The sequence below is a fragment of the Scyliorhinus torazame genome, chromosome 16 (genome assembly GCF_047496885.1).
Source record: "Scyliorhinus torazame isolate Kashiwa2021f chromosome 16, sScyTor2.1, whole genome shotgun sequence".
NCBI classification, from domain to species: domain Eukaryota; kingdom Metazoa; phylum Chordata; class Chondrichthyes; order Carcharhiniformes; family Scyliorhinidae; genus Scyliorhinus; species Scyliorhinus torazame.
This window is the reverse complement of record NC_092722.1, coordinates 88,687,217-88,709,993: the sequence shown is the minus strand read 5'-3', so window position 1 is coordinate 88,709,993 and position 22,777 is coordinate 88,687,217. Positions and strand designations below refer to the sequence as shown.

Sequence of the window (22,777 nt, the reverse complement as noted above, 5' to 3'; positions counted from 1 at the left end):
CTTCCATCTGAGGCAAGCGATGTCATGTCAACAAATATCACTATCTGCCATCACTCGCTCCCTTCATTGTTCATCATAATAACCAATAATAATCTTTATTGTCACAAGTAGGCTTACATTAACACTGCAATGAAGTTACTGTTAAAATCCCCTAGTCGCCACATTCCGATGCCTGTTCGGGTACACAGAGGGAAAAGTCAGAATGTCCAAATTACCTAACCTGCACACCTTTGGACTGTGGGAGAAATCCGGAAAGCCCGGAGGTATCCCACGCAAACACAGGGGGAACGTGCAGACTCCACACAGACAGTTACCCAGCCGGGAATCAAACCTAGGACCCTGGAGGTGTGAAGCCACAGAGCTTCCCACTGTACTACCGTGCATCTTCAGGTTGCACAGAGCTCCGTCCTCACAGTGATCCACGTACAGGCACAGAGACTCGCTTTTATAGCACAGTGACAGAGGGAGCGAGACAGAGAAAAACAGAGAGAGAGAGAGAAAAGGAGTGATAGAGAGAGAAAGAGAGACACACACACACCAGTGACTGCGGCGCTCCCTCAGAACTGACCCTCCGACAGTGCGGCACTCCCTCAGTACTGACCCTCTTAAAGTGCGGCACTCCCTCAGAACTGACCCTTCGACAGTGCAATGCTCCCTCAGAACTGACCCTCCGACAGTGCGGCACTCCCTCAGTACTGACCCTTCGACAGTGCAGCACTCCCTCAGTACTGACCCTCTGACAGTGCAGTTCCACCTCCCGGGTGGAACAAACCATTACGAGGGGACATAAATTTAAGGTGAAAGGTGGAAGATATAGGAGGGATATCAGAGGTAGGTTCTTTACCCAGGGAGTAGTGGGGGCATGGAATGCACTGCCTGTGGAAGTAGTTGAGTCAGAAACATTAGGGACCTTCACGCAGCTATTGGATAGGTACATGGATTACGGTAAAATGATATAGTGTAGATTTATTTGTTCTTAAGGGCAGCATGGTAGCATTGTGGATAGCACAATTGCTTCACAGCTCCAGGGTCCCAGGTTCGATTCCGGCTTGGATCACTGTCTGTGCGGAGTCTGCATATCCTCCCCGTGTCTGCGTGGGTTTCCTCCGGGTGCTCCGGTTTCCTCCCACAGTCCAAAGATGTGCAGGTTAGGTGGATTGGCCATGATAAATTGCCCTTAGTGTCCAAAATTGCCCTTGGTGTTGGGTGGAGGTGTTGAGTTTGGGTAGGGTGCTCTTTCCAAGAGCCGGTGCAGACTCAAAGGGCCGAATGGCCTCCCTCTGCACTGTAAATTCAATGATAATCTATGATTAATCTAGGACAAAGGTTCGGCACAACATCGTGGGCCGAAGGGCCTGTTCTGTGCTGTATTTTCTATGTTCTATGTTCTATGACCCTCTGACAGAGTGGAGCCCCCTCTGTATTGACCCTCCGACATTGCGGTGCTCTCTCTGAACTGACCCGCCGACATTGCGGCGCTCCCTCAGAACTGACCCTCTGTCAGTGCAGCACTCCCTCAGTACTGGCCCTCTGACAGTGCGGCACTCCCTCAGAACTGACCCTCTGACAGTGCAGCACTCCCTCAGTACTGGCCCTCTGACAGTGCGGCACTCCCTCAGTACTGACCCTCCAACAGTGCGGCACTCCCTCAGTACTGACCCTCCTACAGTGCGGCGCTCACTCAGTACTGACCCTCTGACAGTGCGGCGCTCACTCAGTGCTGACCCTCCAACAGTGCGCGCTCCCTCAGCACTGACCCTCCAACAGTGCGGCGCTCACTCAGTGCTGACCCTGCAACAGTGCGGCGCTCCCTCAGAACTGACCCTCCAACAGTGCGGCACTCCCTCAGTACTGACCCTCCTACAGTGCAGCGCTCACTCAGTACTGACCCTCTGACAGTGTGGCGCTCACTCAGTGCTGACCCTCCAACAGTGCGGCGCTCACTCAGTACTGACCCTCTGACAGTGCGGCGCTCACTAAGTGCTGACCCTCCAACAGTGCGGCTCTCACTCAGTACTGACCCTCCAACAGTGCGGCGCTCACTCAGTACTGACCCTCTGACAGTCCGGCACTCACTCAGTGCTGACCCTCCAACAGTGCGCGCTCCCTCAGAACTGACCCTCCAACAGTGCGGCGCTCACTCAGTGCTGACCCTGCAACAGTGCGGCACTCCCTCAGAACTGACCCTCCAACAGTGCGGCACTCCCTCAGTACTGACCCTCCTACAGTGCGGCGCTCACTCAGTGCCGACCCGGCAACAGTGCGGCACTCCCTCAGAACTGACCCTCCAACAGTGCGGCGATCACTCAGTGCTGACCCTGCAACAGTGCGGCACTCCCTCAGAACTGACCCTCCAACAGTGCGGCACTCCCTCAGAACTGACCCTCTGACAGTGCGGCACTCACTCAGTACTGACCCTCTGACAGTCCGGCACTCACTCAGTGCTGACCCTCCAACAGTGCGGCGCTCACTCAGTAGTGACCCTCCAACAGTGCGGCTTTCCTTCAGTACTGACCCTCCGACAGTGTGGCGCTCAGTCAGTGCTGACTCTCCGACAATGTGGCGCTCACTCAGCACTAACCCTCCGACAGAGTGGAACCCCCTCAGTACTGACCCTCCGACAGACTGGAGCCCCCTCAGTACTCACCATATCCCTCAGTTTGGCCACTCACCGAGCACTATTACTGCCATAAATTCGTAACCGAATCCCAATCGAGCCAAAACACTTCCCCTTCACTCCCACTATACACAATCCCAATGGACCCAAACCCCTTTCTATTGTCTTCCACTGTATACAATCCTAATGGCCCATTGTCTCCCACCGTGCACTATTCCAATGGATCTAAACTCTTCCCGCTCTCTCACTGTACACAATCTCAATGGACCTGAACCTCTTCCTATTCATTCCCACTGTACACTATTCCAATGGACAAAAATCCCTTCCCATTCACTCCCACTGTGCCTCAACTCACACTGCCATTTGGACGGGTGCACAGCTGGACTGGTGTGACCACCTCTGCATACTCACCAGCTGGGCATTTGTCACAACAGTTGCCGTTCTCCGAGTACTGATGCGAGGAGCACAGAGACATCTCTCTCGTCAGATGGGCTGCCAACACCGGGTGCGAGCCGAGCGGGAGGCAGACAGAGCGAGAATGATAGAGGGAGGGGGAGTGGGAGAAAAACAATCGCACTCACTCACTCTGACACACTCGCCACTGAGGCTACAGGCTTGACGTCAGAACAAGCCACTGGAAAAAAAGTACGAGGTTGATGAGGCGGGCTCGGAGATGAATGAGTTGATGTTATCTTGTGGGCGGAAATCATCTCGCTGGTGGGCAGACAAGGGGCCTTGTCACATCCAGTTTCCTCTTGGTGAAACTATGAAATGTGACTTGTGCAGTTATAAAATCTGCAGGGGGAGGAAGTCAGGATCGCTTACTGATTCGGTATTTTTTCGGCAAGCTTGAAATAAAAACAGTTGCGTAAGAAGGGGGTTTTTCAAGCGAATTTCCCTCATTAAGTTGATCTTTAAGGCAAACCCAATGTTACCAAATCCCTTCCCATTCACTCTCACTGTACACAATCCCAATGGACCCAAACCCCTTCCCGTTCACTCCCACTGTACACAATCCCAATGGACCCAAACCACTTCCCGTTCACTCCCACTGTACACAATCCCAATGGACCTGAACCCTTTCCCATTCACTCCCACTGTACACAATCCCAATGAACCCAAACCCCTTCCCGTTCACTCCCACTGCACACAACCCCAATGGAACCAAACTCCTTTCCATCATTCACTGCCACTGTGCACAATCCCAATGGACCGAAACCACTTCCCGTTCCCTCCCACTGTACACAATCCCAATGGACCCAAACCCGTTCCTCTTCACTCCCACTGTACACAACCCAATGGACCCAAACCCCTTCTCATTCACTCCCACTGTACACAATCCCAATGGACCATAATCCCTTCCCGTTCACTCCCACTGTACACAATCCCAATGGACCCAAACCCCTTCCCATTCACTCCCACTGTACACAATCCCAATGGACCCAAACCCCTTCTCATTCACTCGCACTGTACACAATCCCAATGGACCCAAAAACCTTTCCATCATTCACTGCCACTGTGCACAATCCCAATGGACCGATACCACTTCCCGTTCCCTCCCACTGTACACAATCCCAATGGACCCAAACCCGTTCCTCTTCACTCCCACTGTAGACGACCAAATGGACCCAAACCCCTTCCCATTCACTCCCACTGTACACAATCCCAATGGACCCAAACCCCTTCCCATTCACTCCCACTGTACACAATCCCAATGGAATTAAAACCCCTTCCCGTTCACTCCCATTCTACACAATCCCAATGGACACAAACCACATTCACTTCCATTGTACCCGATCCCAATGGACACAAACCCATTTTCATTCACCCCCATTGTACACAATCCCAATGGACCCAAACCCCTTTCATTCGCTCCCACTGTAGACTACCCAATGGACCAAAACCCCTTCCCATTCATTCCCACTGTACACAATCCAATGGCCCCAAATCCCTTCCCGTTCACTCCCACTGTACACAATCCCAATGGACCCAAACATCTTCCCATTCACTCCCCCTGCACACAATTCCAATCAGCCCAAATACCATTCCGTTTGCTCCAACAATACAGAATCCCAATGGAGCCAAACCCCTGTATGTTCACTCCCAGTGCACACAATCCCAATGCAGCCAAACCCCTTCCTGTTCACACCCATTCAACACAATCCCAATGGACCCAAACTCCGTTCACTTCCATTGTACACAATTCAATGGACACAAACCCATTCCCGTTCACCCCCATTGTACACAACCCCAATGGAGCCAAAATCACTTCCCATTCACTCCCACTGTACTCAGTACCAATGGACCCAAACCCCTTCCCATTCACTCCCACTGTAGACAACCAAATGGAGCAAACCCACTTCCCATTCACTCCCAGTGTACACAATCCCAATGGAGCCAAAAACCTTTCCATCATTCACTACTACTGTGCACAATCCCAATTGACCGAAAACACTTTCCGTTCATTCCCATGTAGACAATCCCAATGGACCCAAACCCGTTCCCCTTCACTCCCACTGTAGACGACCCAATGGATTAAAACCCCTTCGCATTCATTCCCACTGCACACAATCCCAATGGACCAAAATCCATTCCCGTTCACTCCCACTGTACACAATCCCAATGGTCCCAAACACCTTCCTGTTCACTCCCACTACACTATCCCAATGGACCCAAACCTCTTCCCGTTTACTCCCACTGTTTCCAATTCCAATCAGCCCAAACACCATTCTGTTCGTTCCAACAATACACAATCCCAATGGAGCCAAAAACCTTCCTGTTCACTCGCACTGAACACGACCCCAATGGACCCAAACCCCTTCCCATCCACCCCCAATGCAGACAAACAAATGGACCAATACCACTTCCCATCCACCCACACTGCAGACAACCAAATGGACCAAAACCCCTTCCCGTTCACTCCCACTGTACACAATCCCAATGAACCCAAACCCATTCCCCTTCACTCCCACTGTAGACCACCCAATGGACCCAAACCCCTTCCCATTCACTCCCACTGTACACAATCCCAATGGACCAAAATCCCTTCCCGTTCACTCCTACTGTACACAACCCCAATGGACCCAAACCCCTTCCCATTCACTCCCACTGCAGACAACCAAATGGAACAAAACCCCTTCCCATTCACTCCCACTGTACACAATGCCAATGAACCCAAACCCATTCCCCTTCACTCCCACTGTAGACCACCCAATGGACCCAACCCCTTCCCATTAACTCCCACTGTACACAATCCCAATGGACCAAAATCCCTTCCCGTTCACTCCCACTGTACACAATCCCAATGGATCCAAACCCCTTCCCATTCACTCCCACTGTACACAATCCCAATGGACCCAAACCCCTTCCCATTCACTCCCACTGTACACAATCCCAATGGACCCAAACCCCTTCTCATTCACTCGCACTGTACACAATCCCAATGGACCCAAAAACCTTTCCATCATTCACTGCCACTGTGCACAATCCCAATGGACCGATACCACTTCCCGTTCCCTCCCACTGTACACAATCCCAATGGACCCAAACCCGTTCCTCTTCACTCCCACTGTAGACGACCAAATGGACCCAAACCCCTTCCCATTCACTCCCACTGTACACAATCCCAATGGATCCAACTTCCTTCCCATTCACTCCCACGGTACACAACACCAATGGACCCAAACCCCTTCCCATTCACTCCCACTGTACACAATCCCAATGGAATTAAAACCCCTTCCCGTTCACTCCCATTCTACACAATCCCAATGGACACAAACCACATTCACTTCCATTGTACCCGATCCCAATGGACACAAACCCATTTTCATTCACCCCCATTGTACACAATCCCAATGGACCCAAACCCCTTTCATTCGCTCCCACTGTAGACTACCCAATGGACCAAAACCCCTTCCCATTCATTCCCACTGTACACAATCCAATGGCCCCAAATCCCTTCCCGTTCACTCCCACTGTACACAATCCCAATGGACCCAAACATCTTCCCATTCACTCCCCCTGCACACAATTCCAATCAGCCCAAATACCATTCCGTTTGCTCCAACAATACAGAATCCCAATGGAGCCAAACCCCTGTATGTTCACTCCCAGTGCACACAATCCCAATGCAGCCAAACCCCTTCCTGTTCACACCCATTCAACACAATCCCAATGGACCCAAACTCCGTTCACTTCCATTGTACACAATTCAATGGACACAAACCCATTCCCGTTCACCCCCATTGTACACAACCCCAATGGAGCCAAAATCACTTCCCATTCACTCCCACTGTACTCAGTACCAATGGACCCAAACCCCTTCCCATTCACTCCCACTGTAGACAACCAAATGGAGCAAACCCACTTCCCATTCACTCCCAGTGTACACAATCCCAATGGAGCCAAAAACCTTTCCATCATTCACTACTACTGTGCACAATCCCAATTGACCGAAAACACTTTCCGTTCATTCCCATGTAGACAATCCCAATGGACCCAAACCCGTTCCCCTTCACTCCCACTGTAGACGACCCAATGGATTAAAACCCCTTCGCATTCATTCCCACTGCACACAATCCCAATGGACCAAAATCCATTCCCGTTCACTCCCACTGTACACAATCCCAATGGTCCCAAACACCTTCCTGTTCACTCCCACTACACAATCCCAATGGACCCAAACCTCTTCCCGTTTACTCCCACTGTTTCCAATTCCAATCAGCCCAAACACCATTCTGTTCGTTCCAACAATACACAATCCCAATGGAGCCAAAAACCTTCCTGTTCACTCGCACTGAACACGACCCCAATGGACCCAAACCCCTTCCCATCCACCCCCAATGCAGACAAACAAATGGACCAATACCACTTCCCATCCACCCACACTGCAGACAACCAAATGGACCAAAACCCCTTCCCGTTCACTCCCACTGTACACAATCCCAATGAACCCAAACCCATTCCCCTTCACTCCCACTGTAGACCACCCAATGGACCCAAACCCCTTCCCATTCACTCCCACTGTACACAATCCCAATGGACCAAAATCCCTTCCCGTTCACTCCTACTGTACACAACCCCAATGGACCCAAACCCCTTCCCATTCACTCCCACTGCAGACAACCAAATGGAACAAAACCCCTTCCCATTCACTCCCACTGTACACAATGCCAATGAACCCAAACCCATTCCCCTTCACTCCCACTGTAGACCACCCAATGGACCCAACCCCTTCCCATTAACTCCCACTGTACACAATCCCAATGGACCAAAATCCCTTCCCGTTCACTCCCACTGTACACAATCCCAATGGATCCAAACCCCTTCCCATTCACTCCCACTGTACACAATCCCAATGGACCCAAACCACTTCCCATTCGCTCCTACTGTACAGAAACCCAATGGATCCAAACTCCTTTCCGTTCACTCCCACTGTACAGAATCCCAATGGACCCAAACCGCTTCCCATTCGCTCCTACTGTACAGAAACCCAATGGATCCAAACTCCTTTCCGTTCACTCCCACTGTACAGAATCCCAATGGACCGAAACCACTTCCCGTTCCCTCCCACTGTACACAATCCCAATGGACCCAAACCCGTTCCCCTTCACTCCCGCTGTACACAACCCAATGGACCCAAACCCCTTCTCATTCACTCCCACTGTACACAATCCCAATGGACCATAATCCCTTCCCGTTCACTCCCACTGTACACAATCCCAATGGACCCAAACCCCTTCCCATTCACTCGCACTGTACACAATCCCAATGGACCCAAAAACCTTTCCATCATTCACTGCCACTGTGCACAATCCCAATGGACCGATACCACTTCCCGTTCCCTCCCACTGTACACAATCCCAATGGACCCAAACCCGTTCCTCTTCACTCCCACTGTAGACGACCAAATGGACCCAAACCCCTTCCCATTCACTCCCACTGTACACAATCCCAATGGATCCAACTTCCTTCCCATTCACTCCCACGGTACACAACAACAATGGACCCAAACCCCTTCCCATTCACTCCCACTGTACACAATCCCAATGGAATTAAAACCACTTCCCGTTCACTCCCATTCTACACAATCCCAATGGACACAAACCACATTCACTTCCATTATACCCGATCCCAATGGACACAAACCCATTTACATTCACCCCCATTGTACACAATCCCAATGGACCCAAACCCCTTTCATTCGCTCCCACTGTAGACTACCCAATGGACCAAAACCCCTTCCCATTCATTCCCACTGTACACAATCCAATGGCCCCAAATCCCTTCCCGTTCACTCCCACTGTACACAATCCCAATGGACCCAAACATCTTCCCATTCACTCCCCCTGCACACAATTCCAATCAGCCCAAACACCATTCCGTTTGCTCCAACAATACAGATTCCCAATGGAGCCAAACCCCTGTATGTTCACTCCCAGTGCACACAATCCCAATGCAGCCAAACCCCTTCCTGTTCACACCCATTCAACACAATCCCAATGGACCCAAACTCCGTTCACTTCCATTGTACACAATTCAATGGACACAAACCCATTCCCGTTCACCCCCATTGTACACAACCCCAATGGAGCCAAAATCACTTCCCATTCACTCCCACTGTAGACAACCAAATGGAGCAAACCCACTTCCCATTCACTCCCACTGTACACAATCCCAATGGAGCCAAAAACCTTTCCATCATTCACTACTACTGTGCACAATCCCAATTGACCGAAAACACTTTCCGTTCATTCCCATGTAGACAATCCCAATGGACCCAAACCCGTTCCCCTTCACTCCCACTGTAGACGACCCAATGGATCAAAACCCCTTCGCATTCATTCCCACTGCACACAATCCCAATGGACCAAAATCCATTCCCGTTCACTCCCACTGTACACAATCCCAATGGTCCCAAACACCTTCCTGTTCACTCCCACTACACAATCCCAATGGACCCAAACCTCTTCCCGTTTACTCCCACTGTTTCCAATTCCAATCAGCCCAAACACCATTCTGTTCGTTCCAACAATACACAATCCCAATGGAGCCAAAAACCTTCCCGTTCACTCGCACTGAACACGACCCCAATGGACCCAAACCCCTTCCCATCCACCCCCACTGCCGACAAACAAATGGACCAATACCCCTTCCCATCCACCCCCACTGCAGACAACCAAATGGACCAAAACCCCTTCCCGTTCACTCCCACTGTACACAATCCCAATGAACCCAAACCCATTCCCCTTCACTCCCACTGTAGACCACCCAATGGACCCAAACCCCTTCCCATTCACTCCCACTGTACACAATCCCAATGGACCAAAATCCCTTCCCGTTCACTCCTACTGTACACAACCCCAATGGACCCAAACCCCTTCCCATTCACTCCCACTGCAGACAACCAAATGGAACAAAACCCCTTCCCATTCACTCCCACTGTACACAATGCCAATGAACCCAAACCCATTCCCCTTCACTCCCACTGTAGACCACCCAATGGACCCAACCCCTTCCCATTAACTCCCACTGTACACAATCCCAATGGACCAAAATCCCTTCCCGTTCACTCCCACTGTACACAATCCAAATGGATCCAAACCCCTTCCCATTCACTCCCACTGTACACAACCCCAATGGACCCAAACCCCTTCCCATTCACTTCCACTGTACACAATGCCAATGGATCCAACCTCCTTCCCGTTCACTCCCACTGTACACAATCCCAATGGACCCAAACCCCTTCCCATTCACTCCCACTGTACACAATCCCAATGGAATTAAAACCCCTTCCCGTTCACTCCCACTGTACACAATCCCAATGGACCCAAACCCCTTCACTCCCACTGTAAACATCCCCAATGGACCCAAACCCCTTCCTCTTCATTCCCACTGTACTCAATCCCATGGACCCCAAACCCTTCTGATTCACTCCCACTGTACACAATCCCAATGGACCCAAACCCCTTCCTCTTCACTCCCACTGTACACAATCACAATGGACCCATAAGACCACAAGACCGTAAGCCCATAAAACATAGGAGCAGAATTAGGCCACTCCGCCCCTCCAGCATGCTCCGTCATTCAATCATGGCTGATATTCTTCTCATCCCCATTCTCCTGCCTTCTCCCCATAATCCCTGATCCCCTTCTTGATCAAAAACCTATCTATCTCTGTCTTAAAGACACTCAGTGATTTGGACTCCACAGCCTTCTGCGGCAAAGAATTCCACAGATTCACAACCCTCTGGCTGAAGAAATTCCTCCTCATCTCTGTTTTAAAGGATTGTCGCTTTAGTCTGAGATTGAGCCCTCTGCTTCTAGTTTTCCCTACAAATGGAAACACCCTGTCCACATCCACTCCACCCAGGCCTCGCCGTGTCCTGTAAGTTGAAATAAGATTCCCCCTTATCCTTCCAAACTCCAACGAGTACAGAGTCCACAACCGTTTCTCATTCCAGGGATCATTGTTGTGAACCTCCTCTGGACCCTTTCCAAGGCCAGCAATGAACGCAATCCAAATGGACCCAAACTCCTTCCTGTTCACTCCCACTACACAATCCCAATGGACCCAAACATCTTCCCATTCACTCCCCCTGCACACAATTCCAATCAGCCCAAACACCATTCCGTTCACACCCATTCAACACAATCCCAATGGACCCAAACCCGTTCCTCTTCACTCCCACTGTAGACGACCAAATGGACCCAAACCCGTTCCCCTTCACTCCCACGGTAGACAACCCAATGGGTCAAAATCCCTTCCCGTTCACCCCCACTGTACACAACCCCAATGGACCCAAACCCCTTCCCATTCACGTCCACTGTACATAATGCCAATGGATCCAACTTCCTTCCCGTTCACTCCCATGGTACACAACACCAATGGACCCAAACCCCTCCCATTCACTCACACTGTACACAATCCCAATGGAATTAAATCCCCTTCCCGTTCACTCCCATTCTACACAATCCCAATGGACCCAAACCCCATTCACTTCCATTGTACACAATCCCAATGGACCCAAACCCATTTTCATTCACTTCCATTGTACACAATCCCAATCGACACAAACCCCTTTCCTTCACTCCCACTGTAGACTACCCAATGGACCAAAATCCCTTCCCATTCATTCCCACTGTACACAATCCAATGGCCCCAAATCCCTTCCCGTTCACTCCCACTGTACACAATCCCAATGGACCCAAACTCCTTCCTGTTCACTCCCACTACACAATCCCAATGGACCCAAACATCTTCCCATTCACTCCCCCTGCGCACAATTCCAATCAGCCCAAACACCATTCCGTTTGCTCCAACAATACAGAATCCCAATGGAGTCAAACCCCTGTATGTTCTCTCCCACTGCACACAATCCCAATGCAGCCAAACCCCTTCCCGTTCACACCCATTCAACACAATCCCAATGGACCCAAACTCCGTTCATTAACATTGTACACAATCCCAATGGACACAAACCATTCCCGTTCACCCCCATTGTACACAACCCCAATGGAGCCAAAACCACTTTCCGTTGACTCCCACTGTACTCAATCCCCATGGACCCAAACCCCTTCCCATTCACTCCCACTGTAGACAACCAAATGGAGCAAACCCACTTCCCATTCACTCCCACTGTACACAATCCCAATGGAGCCAAAAACCTTTCCATCATTCACTACCACTGTGCACAATCCCAATGGACCGAAAACACTTTACGTTCATTCCCATGTAGACAATCCCAATGGACCCAAACCCGTTCCCCTTCACTCCCACTGTAGACGACCCAATGGATCAAAACCCCTTCGCATTCATTCCCACTGCACACAATCCCAATTGTGCCAAACACCTTCATGTTCACTCCCACTACACAATCCCAATGGACCCAAACCTCTTCCCGTTCACTCCCACTGTTTCCAATTCCAATCAGCCCAAACACCATTCTATTCGTTCCAACAATACACAATCCCAATGGAGCCAAAAACCTTCCCGTTCACTCGCACTGAACACAATCCCAATGGACCCAAACCCCTTCCCATTCACTCGCAGTGCAGACAAACAAATGGACCAAAACCCCTTCCCGTTCACTCCCACTGTACACAATCCCAATGAACCCAAACCCATTCCCCTTCACTCCCACTGTAGACCACCCAATGGACCCAACCCCTTCCCATTCACTCCCACTGTACACAATCCCAATGGACCAAAATCCCTTCCCGTTCACTCCCGCTGTACACAATCCCAATGGACCAAAACCCTTTCCCATTCACTCCCACTGTACACAATCCCAATGGACCCAAACCCCTTCCCATTCACTCCTACTGTACACAACCCCAATGGATCCAAACTCCTTCCAGTTCACTCCCACTGTACACAACCCCAATGGACCCAAACCCCTTCCCATTCACTTCCACTGTACACAATGCCAATGGATCCAACCTCCTTCCCGTTCACTCCCACTGTACACAACCCCAATGGACCCAAACCCATTCCCATTCACTCCCACTGTACACAATCCCAATGGAATTAAAACCCCTTCCCGTTCACTCCCATTCTACACAATCCCAATGGACCCAAACCCCATTCACTTCCATTGTACACGATCCCAATGGACCCAAACCCATTTTTCTTCACCCCCATTGTACACAACCCCAATGGAGCCAAATCCACTTCCAGTTCACTCCCACTGTACACAATCCCAATGGAACCAAACCCCTTCCCATTCACTCCCACTGTACACAATCCCAATGGACCCAAACACCTTCCCGTTCACTCGCACCGAACACAACCCCAATTGACCCAAACCCCTTCCCATTCACTTCCACTGTACACAGTCCCAATGGACCCAAACTCCTTCTCGTTCACTCCTACTGTGCGCAATCCCAATGGAGCCAAACTCCTTCATGTTCACTCCCACTGTATATAATCCCAATGGAATCAAACACCTTTCCGGTTCACTCCAATTATACACAATCCCAATGGAGCCAAATCCCTTCCCGTTCACTCCCACTGTACACAATTCTAATGGAGCCAAACCCTTTCCTGTTCCCTCCCATTGTACATAGCCCATGGACACAAACATTTCCCGTTAACTCCCAACGTACACAATCACAATGGACCCAAACCCCATCCCCTTCACTCCCACTGTACACAATCCCAATCGACCCAAAGCCATTCCCATTCACTCCTACTGTACACAACCCCGTGGACCCAAACCCCTTCGATTGACTCCCACTGTGCACAATCCCATGGTGCCAAACTCCTTCCTGTTCACTCCCACTGTACACAATCCAAATGGACCCAAACCCTTCCCCTTCACTCCCACTGTACACAATCCCAATGGACCCAAACCCCTTCCTCTTCATTCCCACTGTACTCAATCCCATGGACCCATAAGACCACAAGACCGTAAGCCCATAAAACATAGGAGCAGAATTAGGCCACTCCGCCCCTCCAGCATGCTCCGTCATTCAATCATGGCTGATATTCGTCTCATCCCCATTCTCCTGCCTTCTCCCCATAACCCCTGATCCTCTTCTTGATCAAAAACCTATCTATCTCTGTCTTAAAGACACGCAGTGATTTGGACTCCACAGCCTTCTGCGGGAAAGAATTCCACAGATTCACAACCCTCTGGCTGAAGAAATTTCTCCTCATCTCTGTTTGAAAGGATTGTCGCTTTAGTCTGAGATTGAGCCCTCTGCTTCTAGTTTTCCCTACAAATGGAAACACCCTCTCCACATCCACTCCATCCAGGCCTCGCCGTGTCCTGTAAGTTGAAATAAGATTCCCCCTTATCCTTCCAAACTCCAACGAGTACAGAGTCCACAACCGTTTCTCATTCCAGGGATCATTGTTGTGAACCTCCTCTGGACCCTTTCCAAGGCCAGCAATGAACGCAATCCCAATGGACCCAAACTCCTTCCTGTTCACTCCCACTACACAATCCCAATGGACCCAAACATCTTCCCATTCACTCCCCCTGCACACAATTCCAATCAGCCCAAACACCATTCCGTTTCCTCCAACAATACAGAATCCCAATGGAGCCAAACCCCTGTATGTTCACTCCCACTGCACACAATCCCAATGGACCCAAACCCCGTTCACTCCCACCGTACGCAATCCCAATGGACCCAAACCCCTTCCCTTTCACTCCCACTGTACACAATCCCAATGGACCAAAATCCCTTCCCGTTCACTCCCACTGTACACAATCCCAATGGACCCAAACCCCTTCTCATTCACTCGCACTGTACACAATCCCAATGGACCCAAAAACCTTTCCATCATTCACTGCCACTGTGCACAATCCCAATGGACCGAAACCACTTCCCGTTCCCTCCCACTGTACACAGTCCCAATGGACCCAAACTTCTTCCCGTTCACTCCCATTGTACACAGTCCCAATGGACCCAAACTCCTTCTCGTTCACTCCCACTGTACACATTCTCAATGGGTCCAAACATCTTCCCATTCACTCCTACTGTGCGTAATCCCAATGGAGCGAAACTCCTTCATGTTCACTCCCACTGTACATAATCCCAATGGAGCCAAACCCCTTTCCGGTTCACTCCCATTATACACAATCCCAATGGAGCCAAATCCCTTCCCGTTCACTCCCACTGTACACAATTCTAATGGAGCCAAACCCTTTCCTGTTCCCTCCCATTGTACATAGCCCATGGATGCAAACCTTTCCAATAACTCCCATCGTACACAATCACAATGGACACAAACCCCATCCCCTTCAGCTCCCACTGCACACAATCCCAATCGACCCAAAGCCATTCCCATTCACTCCTACTGTACAAAACCCTGTGGACCCAAACCCCTTCGATTCACTCCCACTGTGCGCAATCCCATGGTGCCAAACCCCTTCCTGTTCAATCACACTGTACACAATCCCAATGGACCCAAACCCCTTCACTCCCACTGTAAACATCCCCAATGGACCCAAACCCCTTCCCATTCACTTCCACTGTACACAATCCCAATGGACCCAAACACCTTCCTCGTCATTCCCACTGTACACAATCCCAATGGACCCAAACACCTTCCTCGTCATTCCCACTGTACTCAATCCCATGGACCCCAAACCCTTCTGATTCACTCCCACTGTACACAATCACAATGGACCCATAAGACCACAAGACCGTAAGCCCATAAAACATAGGAGCAGAATTAGGCCACTCCGCCCCTCCAGTCTGCTCCGCCATTCAATCATGGCTGATATTCTTCTCATCCCCATTCTCCTGCCTTCTCCCCATAATCCCTGATCCCCTTCTTGATCAAAAACCTATCTATCTCTGTCTTAAAGACACTCAGTGATTTGGACTCCACAGCTTTCTGCGGGAAAGAATTCCACAGATTCACAACCCTCTGGCTGAAGAAATTTCTCCTCATCTCTGTTTTAAAGGATTGTCGCTTTAGTCTGAGATTGAGCCCTCTGCTTCTAGTTTTCCCTACAAATGGAAACACCCTCTCCACATCCACTCCATCCAGGCCTCGCAGTATCCTGTAAGTTGAAATAAGATTCCCCCTTATCCTTCCAAACTCCAACGAGTACAGAGTCCACAACCGTTTCTCATTCCAGGGATCATTGTTGTGAACCTCCTCTGGACCCTTTCCAAGGCCAGCAATGAACGCAATCCCAATGGACCCAAACTCCTTTCTGTTCACTCCCACTACACAATCCCAATGGACCCAAACATCTTCCCATTCACTCCCCCTGCACACAATTCCAATCAGCCCAAACACAATTCCGTTTGCTCCAACAATACAGAATCCCAATGGAGCCAAACCCCTGTATGTTCACTCCCACTGCACACAATCCCAATGCAGCCAAACCCCTTCCCGTTCACACCCATTCAACACAATCCCAATGGACCCAAACTCCGTTCACTTCCATTGTACACAATCCCAATGGACACAAACCCATTCCCGTTCACCCCCATTGTACACAACCCCAATGGAGCCAAAACCACTTCCCGTTCACTCGCACTGAACACAACCCCAATGGACCCAAACCCCTTCCCATTCACTCCCACTGTAGACAACCAAATGGAGCAAACCCCCTTCCCATTCACTCCCACTGTACACAATCCCAATGGAGCCAAAAACCTTTCCATCATTCACTACCACTGTGCACAATCCCAATGGACCGAACCCACTTCCCGTTCACTCCCATGTAGACAATCACAATGGACCCAAACCACTTCCCCTTCACTCCCTCTGTAGACGGCCCAATGGACCAAAATCCCTTCGCATTCATTCCCACTGTACACAATCCCAATGGACCAAAATCCCTTCCCGTTCACACCCATTCAACACAATCCCAATGGACCCAAACCCCATTCACTCCCACTGTACACAATCCCAATGGACCCAAACCCGTTCCCCTTCACTCCCACTGTAGACAACCCAATGGACCCAAACCCCTTCCCATTCACTCCCACTGTACACAATCCCAATGGACCAAAATCCCTTCCCATTCACTCCCACTGTGCACAATCCCAATGGACCGAAACCACTTCCCGTTCACTCCCATGTAGACAATCACAATGGACCCAAACCCCTTCCCCTTCACTCCCACTGTAGACGACCCAATGGACCAAAATCCCTTCGCATTCATTCCCACTGTACACAATCCCAATGGACACAAAAATCTTCCCGTTCACTCCCACTGTAGACGACCCAATGGATCCAAAACCCTTCCCATTCACTCCCACTGTACACAATCCAAATGGAACAAAATCCCTTCCCGTTCACTCCCACTGTACACAATCCCAATGGACCCAAACCTCTTCCCGTTCACTCCCACTGTATACAATTCCAATCAGCCCAAACACCATTCTGTTCGTTCCAACAATACACAATCCCAATGGACCCAAACCCATTCCGGTTCACCCCCATTGTACACAATCCCAATGGAGCCAAAAACACTTCCAGTTCACTGCCGCTGTACTCAATCCCAATGGACCCAAACCCCTTCCCATTCACTCCCACTGTACACAATCCCAATGGACACAAAAACCTTCCCGTTCACTCCCATTGTAGACGACCCAATGGATCCAAAACCCTTCCCATTCACTCCCACTGTACACAATCCAAATTGAACAAAATCCCTTCCCGTTCACTCCAACTGTACACAATCCCAATGGACCCAAACCCATTCCAATTCACTCCCACTGTACACAACCCCAATGGACCCAAACCCCTTCCCATTCACTCCCACTGTACACAACCCCAATGGATCCAAACTCCTTTCCGTTCACTCCCACTGTACACAATCCCAATGGACCCAAACCCCTTCCCATTCACGCCCACTGCACACAATCCCAATGGATCCAAACCCCTTCCCATTCACTCCCACTGCACACAATCCCAATGGATCCAAACTCCTTCCAGTTCACTCCCACTGTACACAACCCCAATGGACCAAAACCCCTGCCCATTCACTTCCACTGTACACGATGCCAATGGTACCAACCTACTTCCCGTTCACTCCCACGGTACACAACCCCAATGGACCCAAATCCCTTCCCATTCACTATCACTATACACAATCCCAATGGAACCAAACCCCATTCACTTCCAATGTACATGATCCCAATGGAGCCAAACCGATTTTCATTCACCCCCATTGTACTCAATCCCAATGGACCCAAACCCCTTTCCTTCACTCCCACTGTAGACTACCCAATGGACCAAAACCCCTTCCCATTCATTCCCACTGTACACAATCCAATGGCCCCAAATCCCTTCCCGTTCACTCCCACTGTACAGAATCCCAATAGACCCAAACCCCTTCCCTCTCACTCCCACTGTACACAATCCAATGGCCCCAAATCCCTTCCCGTTCACTCCCACTGTACACAATCCCAATGGACCCAAACTCCTTCCTGTTCACTCCTACTACGCAATCCCAATGGACCCAAAAACCTTCCCGTTCACTCGCACTGAACACATCCCCAATGGACCCAAACCCCTTCCCATTCACTCCAACTGTACACAATCCCAATGGAGCCAAAAACCTTTCCATCATTCACTACCACTGTGCACAACCCCAATGGACCGAAACCACTTCCCGTTCACTCTCATGTACACAATCCCAATGGACCCAAACCCCTTCCCCTTCACTCCCACTGTAGACGACCCAATGAACCCAAACCCATTCCCGCTCACCCCCATTGTACACAATCCCAATGGAGCCAAAACCACTTCCAGTTCACTCCCGCTGTACTCAATCCCAATTGTCCCAAACACCTTTCTGTTCACCCCCACTACACAATCCCAATGGACCCAAACCTCTTCCCGTTCACATCCACTGTATACAATTCCAATCGGTGCAAACACGATTCCGTTCGCACCAACAACACAGAATCCCAATTGTCCCAAATCCTTTGCAATCACTACCAATGTACACAAACATAGTGGACAACAACACCTTCCCATCCCCTCCCACTGTGCGCAATCCCAAATGACCCAAAACCCTTCCCGTTCACTCCCCCTGTAACAATTGCCTTGACCAAAACTCTTTCCCATTCACTCTCTTTGCACACAATCCTAATGGCCGTAACACCATCCCGCTCACTCGTACTGTACACAATCCCAATGGGCCGAAACCACTTCCAGTTCACTCCCAATGGACCAAAGCCCCGTTCACTTCCATTGTACGCAATCCCAATGGACTCAAACCCATTCCCGCTCACCCCCATTGTACAAAATCCCAATGGAGTCAAAACCACTTCCAGTTCACTCCCACTGTACTCAATCCCAATGGACCCAAACCCCTTCCCATTCACTCCCACTGTAGACAACCAAATGGAACAAAACCCCTTCCCATTCACTCCCATTGTACACAATCGCAATGGATCCAAAACCACTTCCAGTTCACTACCACTGTGCACAATCCCAATGGACCGAAACCACTTCCCGTTCACTTCCACTGTACATAATCCCAATGGTCCCCAACCCGTTTCTCTTCACTCCCACTGGAGACGACCCAATGGACCAAAACCCCTTCCCATTCAACCCCACTGTACACAATCCCAATGGACCAAAATCCCTTCCCATTCACTCCCACTGTACACAATCCCAATGATCCCAAACTCCTTCCTGTTCATTCCCACTACAAAATCCCAATGGACCCAAACCTCGTCTCGTTCACTCCCACTGTATACAATTCCAATCAGCCCAAACACCATTCCGTTCACTCCAACAATACAGAATCCCAATGGTCCCAAATCCTTTGCAATCACTCCCAATGTACACAAACAATATGGACCACAACCCCTTCCCATCCCCTCCCACTGTACGCAATCCCAAATGACCCAAAACCCTTCCCGTTCACTCCCCCTGTAACAATTGCCTTGACCAAAACTCTTTCCCATACACTCCCACTGCACACAATCCCAATGAATCCAAACTCCTTCCAGTTCACTCCCACTGTACACAACCTCAATGGACCCAAACCCCTTCCCATTCACTTCCACTGTACACAATGCCAATGGATCCAACCTCCTTCCCGTTAACTCCCACGGTACACAACCCCAATGGACCCAAACCCCTTCCCATTCACTCCCACTATACACAATCGCAATGGACCCAAACCCCATTCACTTCCATTGTACACGATCCCAATGGACCCAAACCCATTTTCATTCACCCCCATTGTACTCAATCCCAATGGACCCAAACCCCTTTCCTTCACTCCCACTGTAGACTACCCAATGGACCAAAACCCCTTCCCATTCATTCCCACTGTACACAATCCCAATGGGCCCAAACTCCTTCCTGTTCACTCCTACTACACAATCCCAATGGACCCAAAAACCTTCCCATTCACTCCCACTGTAGACAACCAAATGGACCCAAACCCCTTCCCATTCAATACCACTGTGCACAATCCCAATGGACCGAAACCACTTCCCGTTCACTCCCACTACACAATCCCAATGGACGCAAACCCCTTCCACTTCACTCCCACTGTAGACGACCCAATGGACCAAAACCCCTTCCCATTCATTCCCACCGTACACAATCCAAATGGTCCCAAACTCCTTCCTGTTCACTCCCACTACACAATCCCAATGGACCCAAACCTCATCCCGTTCATTCCCACTGTATACAATTCCAATCAGCCCAAACACCATTCCGTTCGCTCCAACAATACAGAATCCCAATGGTCCCAAATCCTTTGCAATCACTCCCAATGTACACAAACATAGTGGACCACAACCTCTTCACAACCCCTCCCACTGTACGCAATCCCAAATGACCCAAAACCCTTCCCGTTCACTCCCCCTGTAACAATTGCCTTGACCAAAACTCTTTACCATTCACTCTCATTGCACACAAACCTAATGGCCGAAACCTCTTACTGTACACAATCCCAACGTGCAAAACCACATCCAGTTCACTACCACTCTACATAATCCCAATGGACCAAAACCCCATTCACTTCCATTGTACACAATCCCAATGGAGCCAAAACCACTTCCAGTTCACTCCCACTGTACACAATCTCAATGGACCAAAATCCCTTCCTGTTCACTCCCACTGTACACAATCCAAATGGTCCCAAACTCCTTCCTGTTCACTCCCACTACACAATCCCAATGGACCCAAGCCTCTTCCCGTTCGCTCCCACTGTATACAATTCCAATCAGCCCAAACACCATTCCGTTCGCTCCAATCATACACAATACCAATGGACCCAAGCCCTTTCCCGTTCACCCCCATTGTACACAATCCCAATGGAGCCAAAACCACTTCCCGTTGACTCCCACTGTACTCAATCCCAATGGACCCAAACTCCTTCCCATTCACTCCCACTGTACACAATCCCAATGGACCCAAAAACCTTCCCGTTCACTCGCACTGAACACAACCACAATGGCCCCAAACCCCTTCCCATTCACTCCCACTGTACACAATGCCAATGGATCCAACCTCCTTCCTGTTCACTCCCACTGTACACAACCCCAATGGACCCAAACCCCTTCCCATTCACTCCCACTGTACACAATCCCAATGGAATTAAAACCCTTTCCCGTTCACTCCCATTCTACACAATCCCAATGGACCCAAACGCCATTCACTTCCATTGTACACGATCCCAATGGACCCAAACCCATTTTCATTCACCCCCATTGTACACAATCCCAATGGAGCCAAATCCACTTCCAGTTCACTCCCACTGTACACAATCCCAATGGACCCAAACCCCTTCCCATTCACTCCCACTGTACACAATCCCAATGGACCCAAACACCTTCCCGTTCACTCGCACCGAACACAACCATTGGGATTGTGTACAGTGGGAGTGAACGGGAAGGGGTTTTGGTCCATTTGGTTGTCTGCAGTGGGAGTGAATGGGAAGGGGTTTGGGTCCATTGGGATTGTGTACAGTGCGAGTGAATGGGAAGGGCTTTCAGAATGGAGTACAGTCACAAGTGGAGTACCACAAGGATCTGTTCTGGGGCCGTTGCTGTTTGTCATTTTTATCAATGACCTAGAGGAAGGCGCAGAAGGGTGGGTGAGTAAATTTGCAGACGATACTAAAGTCGGTGGTGTTGTCGATAGTGTGGAAGGATGTAGCAGGTTACAGAGGGATATAGATAAGCTGCAGAGCTGGGCTGAGAGGTGGCAAATGGAGTTTAATATAGAGAAGTGTGAGGTGATTCACTTTGGAAGGAATAACAGGAATGCGGAATATTTGGCTAATGGTAAAATTCTTGAAAGTGTGGATGAGCAGAGGGATCTAGGTGTCCATGTACATAGATCCCTGAAAGTTGCCACCCAGGTTGATAGGGTTGTGAAGAAGGCCTATGGAGTGTTGGCCTTTATTGGTAGAGGGATTGAGTTCCGGAGTCGGGAGGTCATGTTGCAGCTGTACAGAACTCTGGTACGGCCGCATTTGGAGTATTGCGTACAGATCTGGTCACCGCATTACAGGAAGGATGTGGAGGCTTTGGAGCGGGTGCAGAGGAGATTTACCAGGATGTTGCCTGGTATGGAGGGAAAATCTTATGAGGAAAGGCTGATGGACTTGAGGTTGTTTTCGTTGGAGAGAAGAAGGTTAAGAGGAGCCTTTATAGAGGCATACAAAATGATCAGGGGGTTGGATAGGGTGGACAGTGAGAGCCTTCTCC

At 50.1% G+C, this 22,777-nt stretch overlaps 1 protein-coding gene across 3 annotated transcripts in view; it reads right to left on the bottom strand.

The window, feature by feature from the left end:
- LOC140392934 (tumor necrosis factor receptor superfamily member 5-like) overlaps positions 1-22,777 on the bottom strand; it is a 171,283-nt gene that overhangs the window by 78,157 nt on the left and 70,349 nt on the right. Inside the window, exon 1 of one of the 3 annotated variants that reach the window (XM_072478716.1) lies at positions 3,029-3,359. The exons of the other annotated variants lie outside the window; for them this stretch is intronic. Coding sequence (XP_072334817.1) covers positions 3,029-3,092 — 64 coding nt within the window. The 5' untranslated portion in view covers positions 3,093-3,359. Of the gene's footprint in view, positions 1-3,028; positions 3,360-22,777 lie in introns of those variants that run through there. 3 annotated transcript variants of the gene reach the window in all.